At 40.4% G+C, this 10378-nt stretch overlaps 1 protein-coding gene across 2 annotated transcripts in view; it reads left to right on the top strand.

Moving 5' to 3' along the window:
• Positions 1 to 725: 725 nt before the first annotated feature.
• dcaf12 (DDB1 and CUL4 associated factor 12) overlaps positions 726 to 10378 on the top strand; it is a 110286-nt gene continuing 100633 nt past the window's right edge. The window contains exon 1 of one of the 2 annotated variants that reach the window (XM_069924162.1): positions 726 to 1214. In XM_069924162.1, the coding sequence (XP_069780263.1) occupies positions 1158 to 1214 (57 nt within the window). In that variant the 5' untranslated portion in view covers positions 726 to 1157. The remainder of the gene's footprint in view (positions 1215 to 10378) is intronic. The other variant, XM_069924160.1, reaches the window with a different exon arrangement.

Genomic DNA, 10378 nt, shown 5'->3' with positions numbered 1-10378 from the left:
TCATTTTGTTAAAATCCTTGATTCAGTTCAGAGGAGGAGTTTCAGATCCTCGCCCAGTTAGGAAATTTCCTTGATCCAATATGAGGGGCAAAAACAAGAAATCCTGGAAATATTCAGATCGGGTGAATATTATAGGTTGATGGTCTTTCAGGGTAGAAATCTTGCAGAGAAGAAGGAGAGTTAGAGGGAATAATAGTGGCGTCTGTGATAGAGACCGAGAGAATCAATAACTCCAGTGATGGTGGAGATCACTGACAGGGGACAGTGGATGTGAGGCACAACTGGACAAAAAGAAGTGAAGGTCGATTATTGAGGATTATTGAGTGCGCGCAGTAACGGGAATGCTGGAGAAGGACTACGCACAATTTGTTGGAGGAACTCGGCGAGTCAAGCAGCATTAATGGGAGGGGAAAAAAGAGCTACCGGAAAACTATCGTGTGTGCACAGTGACAGGGAGGCTTTCGATGAGGAGTGGTCAGCTGGAGGATTATTGAGTGCCCACGGTTACGATAGGATCAGTCGACAGTCGGCCGGAAAATTATTGAGTGCACACAGTGACGGCAGCGTCTGCAAGAGGTCGGCCGGAAGGTTATTGAATGCGCACGGTGACGGCAGCTTCTGCAGGTGGTCGGCCGGAAGATTAGTGAGTGCGCACAGGGACGGCAGCGTCAAACGTTGGTCGGCCGGAAGATTATTGAGGGCGCACAGGGACGGCAACGTCAGTCGGTGGTCGGTCGGAAGGTTATTGGGTGCGCACAGTGATGGCCGCGTCAGTCGGAAGGTTATTGAGTGCGCACAGTGATGGCCGCGTCAGTCGGAAGGTTATGGAGTGCGCACAGCGATAGCCGCGTTAGTCGGCCGGAAGATTATGGGGTGCGCATAGTGACGGCAGCGTCAGGTGGGGTAGGCTGACTGTTTGACACCAGCCCTTGGTGGGATTGTGCGCACGCGGCCTCGGGCTGCAGTTTATAAAACAACGCCGATTACGGACGGACCTTGACAATTAATCCGTTTAAATCAGGAACTACTTGCAAGAGGTGGGGGCTTTGAGGAAGTAAACAATTGCATTATTTTTGACGCTCCTTCTCAAAGGCCTCGTCCACTTAACCACTTATTAACTACATCCATGTGGATTCAAAGACTTTCCCTCCCACAGCATGGCGAGAAAAATAGTTAGCAGAAAGAGAAAGGCTGCGGAACTAGAGTCGGAGCAGGTAGGACATGGCTATCCCTCTCATTCGCTTACTTAAATGATGTATCGGTATAGTCGGTCTGGGTTGGACTGTTGTTACCTCCCTCCTCCAGCTCGATTGAAATGCATGGCCCCCTGAATTTCTGATTAGAACTGGATTGGACTGAAGTGTACAATGAATGTTCAAGATAAAGAGAAGGACCAGTCTGTATTTTGCAGCGTTTTAATTTACGGCTAGTGAGTATATGTTAACCAATGTATTTTTAGTATTGCACTGAAGTTTTTCTTCAAGTAAAATTTCAGGGGTTCAATTCTCTTAGGGCAAAGGGCAATGAACCTTTCTTGATATATATTGAATATTTAAGCAATTAGACGCACAAAACTTCCTAATTATGTAGTAAGACAAGTGCTAGTGATAATGAAGACTGAATTTTAAAGATCCAGTCATTTGAATGTGTTTGAGTCTCAATTAGTATTAACATTGGAGTATCGTTTTAGATGCTGTAGATTACTGATACATTTGGTTTAAAATAAATCGGTTATAAGCGTTTATTCTTGGGTATGAGCAGTAATACTGGCTACATCTTAATTTGAAATATTTGATTTTGAACAATGAACTAATTTGAAATCAGTTGAGTGCTTTGTGAAGTCGGTTTATCATTATGATGTCACTACTGGGAATATGGTATTTATTTTGATTCTTTATTAGGTGCAGCAGATTTGTAAAAATTGTAATTCTGTAACTAGTTAACGTTGCTGGACTTGATCTTTTTGATTGACTTCATTAAAAATTATATTTCATTTTTTAGATGGAAGTACCTATATGAAAATGTAAGCTTGGTGGAATGTTTTGCATTTTAGTTTTTAATCTGCAGGAGATCTGATGAGATTTCCCCCAACAAAAATAGCTTCTCAATGTCTCAGATTAACCAGTATTTTGAATTGAACTAAACTTTTGAAATGGTCCATCTGAATTGGCTAATTTCTGGTTGATCCATTTCGGCATTGTCTTTGTCTATGGAAGTCCCATGAATGTAAACCTGTGGTGAGGGTCCACCTTTTCCCAATTGAGTCGTATCATATCTGGAAGGAATTTCATTGTAACTTGACAAGTCTATGCAGCAATTCCTGATTTAAAATATCTCAGCAGGAATTGAAGATAATGCAATTTGGACAGAATTTATGACTTTAAGGTGGGAATTGAATTAATTCTGCATTCTGGAATATTTTGCCTTGCCGATAATCATTTTTGGTACTATTACAAGCTCCCATTTTAGTAAAATGGGATTATCACTGTAAGGGATAATATAGACAGGAAGAAATGAATGGTCACACTTAACATTTCACTCAAGCACAAGTTCACAGACCAGCGACAATTTGATACATTGGAAAAACTGAGGGAACAGTCTGTTCCAGAATTTGATACATTTGCAAAGACATTATGATTTTGTAAGGGAGAACCTTTCTGACTGCTGAAGAGAAAGCAGCTCTTGTGACCAGCTATTTTTGTGGAATTCTGAGCAAAGCATGCTCTGAGATCGACTAGGCCTTTTTCGGTGGATTGACCTGTGCCAGGAGGGTCTTTTGGGAAGCAAAATGCCTCATTTTGAGTGTGAATAACAGTGAAGGTCACTTGGAGAGATCGGTGCAAGGGTCTTGGAAGCTTTGTGAAGGTTGCCCAGTTCGATTCTTTCCTTCAAATGGACCAGGAGTATTATGACTACAGCTCATGGATGGACATTTCTTCAAAGGCAACGCAAGGAGAATTTGTGAATCTGTAGTAGCCACAACTCCAGTCTTCCCATCATTAATTCTGGGCATCAAATTTCAAAGGCTTACGCTTCAGCACTTAATTTGAAAGACTGAACTTTGAAGTAACTTTCTAGATTTTGGCTTGGACTGTAATAGTTTTGAGTACATCACATTAGTACACCTGCACATAGTTGGGGGATAGATCTAGTGGTAAGGATATTTTGAGTTAGCTGCTTGTTACGCGTGGTTTGAAACAGTACGGTAACAAACAATTTTTAAGTTGAAACAATAGGTTGGGAGGCATTTGTTGGAGCTCAACCAGAGTTTATATTCCAAGCTGAAGACACTCTAGCAGAACTACAAAAGAGAGATAACCAGTTGATGTTACTTTGAGGAGAAAGTGGGTAGGGGTGGATAGGACAAATGGAGATATCTCAAATTGATTAACACAATGGTTGCTGAATTAAAATTAACACATTTTCTCTATCTTTCAGTTCAGATTATGTGTTTAACCTGAAATGTGAATTCTGTTTATCATTCCACAGATGCTGCTTGAACTGTTAAGTGATTCCAGTATTTTGTGTATTTATGCAGAATCTGCATTATTTAAAAAAAATCTAAGTACTTGGTAACAAACTTAAAATTAATCATTTGAGAACAATATTACAGTTATTTTTTTGTAGAAACAAGTGCTCTTCAAGAATCTTCTAATTGGTTTATTTGTACTACATTGGAATATGAACTCCCATTTATGTTAAATGTCCTCAGTCCCTTAAATATATTTTTCATAAAATTGTATTAATGCATTCATTGGAATGCTTGTAAATAAATCCTCATTTTGTTTTTAAGGTTCCACTAATATACAAGAGCAATAATGTCTGTTTATTAATGTTGTTTAAATGAAATTTTTTTTTTAAAAAGTATGTTGTGAATAATGTATGCATGATTGGCCTTATCTATCTGGGGAAGGTAATTTTTTGTGGGGGTGGGGAGGGACAAGAGGGTGGATGGTAAATGCAGCTACTGAGCCCAACCATGCAGTTCCCATGTACTTCATTGACCATATGCTCACAAGCTTCTGACCATCCTTGAATGCCAACAAGTGACCCAAGTTGCTGTTTTCATAAAAATTGCAGTATCTTAATTATGCGTTCAATGATGTGGATAATATCTCCTTAAATAGTGGGTAGATTGACTGCTGAGTATTTCTGCATATCCAAAAACATCCATAATGACTTGTCACTGCAACTCTCAAGTAATAAAAATGCATAAAAACATTTAAAATCATTCATTTATTTTCTTAGATCTGCCCTTAAATCTTTGTTCTAGTACCTGTGTGTCTTCTTTAATGTTTTTGGCAGCATTCTGGTCAAATAGACTGTGCTGTTATTGTTTTAATGCTCTTAATGTAATAAATGACTCTAAAACATAATCTTTGAAGGATTTTGTGAAATTAATACTAATCAATTTCAACAGTTACAGTTTGAGGTGTTCAAGTGTGCATGGTGGTTTGTTTTCTATTTGTAATACTTGGCTAAATATACTTTGCTAAAATCTTATTAAAGTTGAAAGGACAAGCAAGATTTGATGCACTTTTAAAGGCTAAAAAGCAATAAAACAAATGGCTGTTCTTTGAGCTGTGAGATATTGAGTCAGTGGACACCAGCTAATTGATATTACAAACTTCGAAGGAAGAAAGAAGCCAAAATAGAAACAAGATAAAAGTCATGGAGGAATTAGCTTAGGCTTCTGAATCAAAACCATGAGTTGTGAATGCAATTCTAAGGTTGTAAATATTTTTTTTTTGTAAAACCTCTGTTTGAATGTCAATAGAACCTTCTGGTAGAATTTTTTCTGTCTCAGTAGATCTTGTTCCCATGTTTCGAGTAAGACGAGAAGCTTTATTTCAGAAAAATCTACAAACAGCTGGTTTTAAAACACTTGTGCAAGAGAATCTCATTGTGTTGCTTTAAAGTTTATTGATCCAGTATATCTAAAGTATGATATTTATTAAAATTTGAGGAAATTTTGATGGATTGTAAATTTAAGAATTAATTTAAAACAATAACAGCACAGTCTATTTGACCAGAATGCTGCCAAAAACATTAAAGAAGACACACAGGTACTAGAACAAAGATTTAAGGGCAGATCTAAGAAAATAAATGAATGATTTTAAAAGTTTTTATGCATTTTTATTACTTGAGAGTTGCAGTGACAAGTCATTATGGATGTCTTTGGATATGCAGAAATACTCAGCAGTCAATCCACCCACTATTTAAGGAGATATTATCCACATCATTGAATGCATAATTAAGATACTGCAATTTTTATGAAAACAGCAACTTGGGTCACTTGTTGGCATTCAAGGATGGTCAGAAGCTTGTGAGCATATGGTCAATGAAGTACATGGGAACTGCATGGTTGGGCTCAGTAGCTGCATTTACCATCCACCCTCTTGTCCCTCCCCACCCCCACAAAAAATTACCTTCCCCAGATAGATAAGGCCAATCATCCATACATTATTCACAACAGACTTTTTTTAAAAACATTTTCATTTAAACAACATTAATAAACAGACATTATTGCTCTTGTATATTAGTGGGACCTTAAAACCAAATTTAGATCAGGGATGCAATGACACAAGATAGTGGAACTCTCAGAAGATACTTCACTGAGATCCTCCCGCAGATTGTATTTAGCTTCAGATTCCAGCATTTGAAGTCTCCTGTGTTTCCATTTTTATTTTTTGTTTTTAGCTTTAAATGCATCAGTGAATGGACACATGACCTTATTCTATTCTGTAAAATCATTTTATGTTTTTGTTCCCAAGACAATATGGATCCATGGCACTATAATCTCCACAAACTTTGATTTTCTTGACATGAAGCAGGTGTAGGCAACATGGAGCAAATGAGGTACTTGAGTTTTTTTTTAAAAAAACCAAGTTAAAACTGAAAGAAATCAGGAAGGGTAAAGGAAGACATGAAAGTAGCAATAAAATCCTAAGGGTTTTTATAGGTATATTAAGAGCAAAAGGATAATGAGGGACAAAGTTGATCCACTTGAAGATCAGAATAGTTGGCAATGTATGGAGTCAAAAGAGATGGGGGATGTCACATTTGTGGCCCGAAATGTGAAGTTAATGAAACATTAAACACTGGTTTTATCAGGTAGACTTCCGGTACATCTCATACATATTCATTATCATGACATCCCTCCTTTAATCAGAAATAAACTTTACCCTCACTTACCAATATCTATCGGAAACATACAAACATCGTAACTAATAGTAATACTATAACTCTACTACACATAAAATTTACTTCCTACAGCACACATACATGCACTTTATGATAAAAGATTAAAATACTGTCCCAAAGTTCTTATTAAAACTATGGCACAAAGTCTTCGTATGGTTTGGGCACTTTCCGGTTTCGTTTCGGCCTGCCTGCGATATTGTCGTCGCTTCTCGGTTGTTCACTCTCAGCGTCGGAAATACTGCTCGCCACGGCTTCGCGTGTTTCTGGCGCTCTAGTCACTTCATCAGGAGTGCTGGTAACTGCCTCTGGAACATCATCAGGTCTCTCAGTTTCAGCATCTCGTATTGGCCTTTCAACTTCTTCGCTCGATGTATCTCTGGACTGGTACCTTTTTACACTTGATACATTTCTCTTATACAGGACTCCAGTCGGAGACTTGACTGTCACCATACTGCCACTTCTGGATACGACAGTATAGGGTTGATGGTAATAAGGTGTGTCTAGCTTACCACCAGTTTCATGCCTCACTAGAACATTATCTCCTGGCATGATGTCTGAGTACTTGGCTCCACGTTTCAAATCTGTGTACAGCTTTGCTGCACCTTTCTTTTCAGCATCGTGGTCCCTCACCTCCTGGTCGTCTCGGATTTCCTTTATTTCTGGCATTTTTGTGTGGATTTTTCTCCCAAAAAATGCTTCTGCAGGACTTTTTCCAGTGGTTGCATGAGGCATTGCTCGATAGACAGCCACATAAGATAGCAATGCTTCTCGCCAATTTTGTCCTTCTGCGTGTGCAATCCTCAATCGTTTTTCAATGGACTGATTTTGTCTCTCTACTTCTCCACTGGCTTGCGGCCATTTCGGAGTTACTTTATGATGGTGGATACCTGTGGTCCTCATGTATTCCGCAAATGTCTCTGAAATGAATTGTGGACCATTGTCAGAGTATAATGTAACAGGTAATCCATATCTTGCGAATATCTCTGCTAATGCTTGTATTGTTTTTTCAGTGGTTGTGGACTTCAACACCACGTACTCATAGTATCTGCTGTAATAATCTATCACTACCATAATTGATTCACCCGTCGGTAAAGGTCCAAGAAAATCAACAGCTACGTCGATCCATGGTCCTGTTGGAAGTTGCGTACTCCGGATCGGTTCTGGCGGATTACTCCTACTTGTGATTTGACATCCATGACAAGTTTTAACAAATTTCTCGGCGTCTTTATCACAACCTGGCCACCATACCTTGGTTCTGAGGTTTTGCTTGGTACCAAAAATACCTAAGTGTCCTTCATGCGCTAAGGATACGATCTTCGGTCTCAATCTTTGCGGAATCACCAATCTGCAACCTCTTAATACACACTGTCCGATGCAACAAAGTTCGTCTCTGATGGGAATGTAAGCCTTGTGAGTACACTTGTCCCATTGTTCACTCTATGCATTCTCTTACTTCCCTGAGTTCTGGATCACGTTCGGATTCTCTCTCGACTTCCTTCGAGGTCACAGCTTTCGGTGTCGACTGAATAGCTACGAAGCGTACAAAGCTCTCTGTTTCTGTTCCCAATTCTGACTTGAATTGTGGACCACCATCCTTCACCAATCTGGACAGCGGATCAGCAATGTTTGCATTCCCTGCAATGTGGATTACTTTATATTTGTAGGGTTGTAGTCTGAGTACCCATCTCTCTATTCTGGCACATGGTTTGGATCTAGGTGCATAGATCACCTCTAATGGCTTATGATCTGTGATGAGTTCAAATTCAATGCCGTATAAATATGCATGGAACCTTTCACAGGCCCACACAAGTCCGAGTGCTTCTTTCTCTGTCTGAGAGTATCTTCTTTCCACATCTGATAACGATCTGCTGGCATAGGCAATGATTCTTGGTCCTCCATCATGCATCTGGACCAACACGGCTCCTAAACCAACTGGGCTGGCATCCGCTATGACTTTGGTAGATGCCGCCGGATCGTAATATCCAAGAGTTTTTGCATCTGTCAGGCTTTGCTTCAGCGCTGTGAACGCTTTCTTCTGCTCAGATCCAAAATGAAATGGTACACCTTTCCTGGTTAGTTTCCTTAGTGGTTCTGCCACTGTAGCGAAATTAGGAATGAACTTTGCACAAAAATTGACCAATCCTAGGAAACTCCTCACCTCTGTTGCGTTCTGAGGTGCACGTGCCTCTTCAATAGCTTTCACCTTGGCCTCTGCAGGGTTTAGTCCTTTCCGTGTAAGTCTGTGTCCCATGAAGTCCATTTCTGACACACCGAACTGGCACTTGTTTCCATTCACAGTAAGGCCTGCCTCCTGTAGTCTAGATAGTACACGCCTCAACCGTTTGTCATGCTCTTCCTTCGTTGGTGCATGGACTATGATGTCGTCAGAAATGTTAGCAACTCCAGGAATGCCTCGAATCACTCGATGGATTTCATACTGGTAGATCTCCGAAGCTGCATTAATTCCAAATGATAGTCTCTTGTAACGATACAATCCACAGTGAGTCACAAATGTTGTCACATCTCGGGAACCTGGATCCAGCTCTAATTGATAATAGCCCCGTTTCAGATCAATTTTTGAGAATACCTTGCTGGCAGTTAGTTCTTGAAGTATTTTCTCCACCGTTGGTATAGGGTGTCGTTCTCTAATTATAGCTTCATTTGCCATTCTCATGTCAACACATAGTCTTATGTCACCCTTTGGTTTGGGCACAATCACTAGTGGGCTGACCCATTGTGTCGAATGTTCAACCGGTTCAATAATGTCTTGTTCGATCAATTCTTTAATTTTGGCTTCGACTTTCCCACGAAGTCCAAACGGAGTTCTGCGCATTGGTTGTGCCTTGGGTTTGACCATTTCATCTACCGCTAGCTTCAATTGTCGACCTTTCAGCTTTCCTACTCCTTGGAAGACTGCGGGGAATTCTTGCTTCATATCCTCGTATGACTGAATTGAATTGACACAAGCTCCAATATGAAGTATTGCCAGGTCTTGCGCTGTGCTTCTACTCAGCAATGGTTCTCCCCTCTCTTCTATGACCATAAACTCTGCTTCGGTGTACTTATCTCCAGCTTCAACAGTTGCAGTAAAACATCCAATGGTCTGCAATGGCTTGGTTGCTGTGTATGGATACAGTTTCTTGGAACACTTCTTTGAGGTACAGATGATCTTTTTCCTTTTCAACTTCTCCCATAAATGTCGATCAATCACATTACTGTCGCTGCCTGAGTCTACAATGACCTGAACTGTCACTCCACCAATGATCACTGGGACCTTCTCGTGACGTACTTCATTCAACGTAAATTGGTAACAACTCTGTTCCTCCTGGGTATCATCATCGTCACCGTCTATCTGGCGAATGGTATCTTTCTTTCCAGGATACTTTCCTTTCCCCCAGACTTTGCCTTTGGAAGTTGTACTCTTCCTCTTCTGGTCTGCATTGGACTTGCTTTTGCACTTCTTTGCAAAATGGTCCTTACCTCCACACTTTCTGCAAACTTTGCCCTTGGTCAGGCAATATGGGTCTTTTCCAAAGTGACCTCGTTTTCCACATCGATAACACTCCACGTCCTGTGTCAACGCATATCTTGGCTGATTATGGCGTTGTGAGAGCCTCTTAATTTGCTGGCTTGAGTTGTCTTTCAGGGTCATGGTATGAAATTGCCCTTTAACAGCCTCTAATGCAGCAGCAATGGTTAAAGCATCAGTGAGTTCCAACTCACTCCCTCTTTCCAGTAGACGTCTTCTGAGTTTATCTGATCTACAGTGCTGTACAACTTGATCCAGTAATTGGTTGTCCAAATCAGCTGGCATGTAATTGCATCCAACAGCCAGCTGGCGTAGTCTCGTCACGTACTGAGCAATTGTCTGGCCATCTTCTTGTCTCGTTCTCCGAAATAAATGGCGTTGAAATGTAGCATTCGGTGTCACTACATAGTGTGCATTTAATGCATCTACCGCTTTCTGGTACTCATCCTTTCTTCCAGTATTCAAAAGTGACTTAAATGCTTCCCGAACTGCAGGTCCAGCAGTGAAAAGAAGTAACGCCCTTCTCTGCACTTTTTGTTCAACTGTATTGGTATCTAGAAATAGGCCACGACTGTCGGCGTAGGATTCAAATTCTTCCAGCCATGCCTTCCACTTCACACTTACAGTGCTTGCATCACCAGTCGG

The sequence above is a fragment of the Narcine bancroftii genome, chromosome 3, assembly GCF_036971445.1.
Source record: "Narcine bancroftii isolate sNarBan1 chromosome 3, sNarBan1.hap1, whole genome shotgun sequence".
In the NCBI taxonomy this organism is placed as follows: Eukaryota; Metazoa; Chordata; class Chondrichthyes; order Torpediniformes; family Narcinidae; genus Narcine; species Narcine bancroftii.
This window is presented reverse-complemented; position numbering and strand designations above follow the sequence as displayed.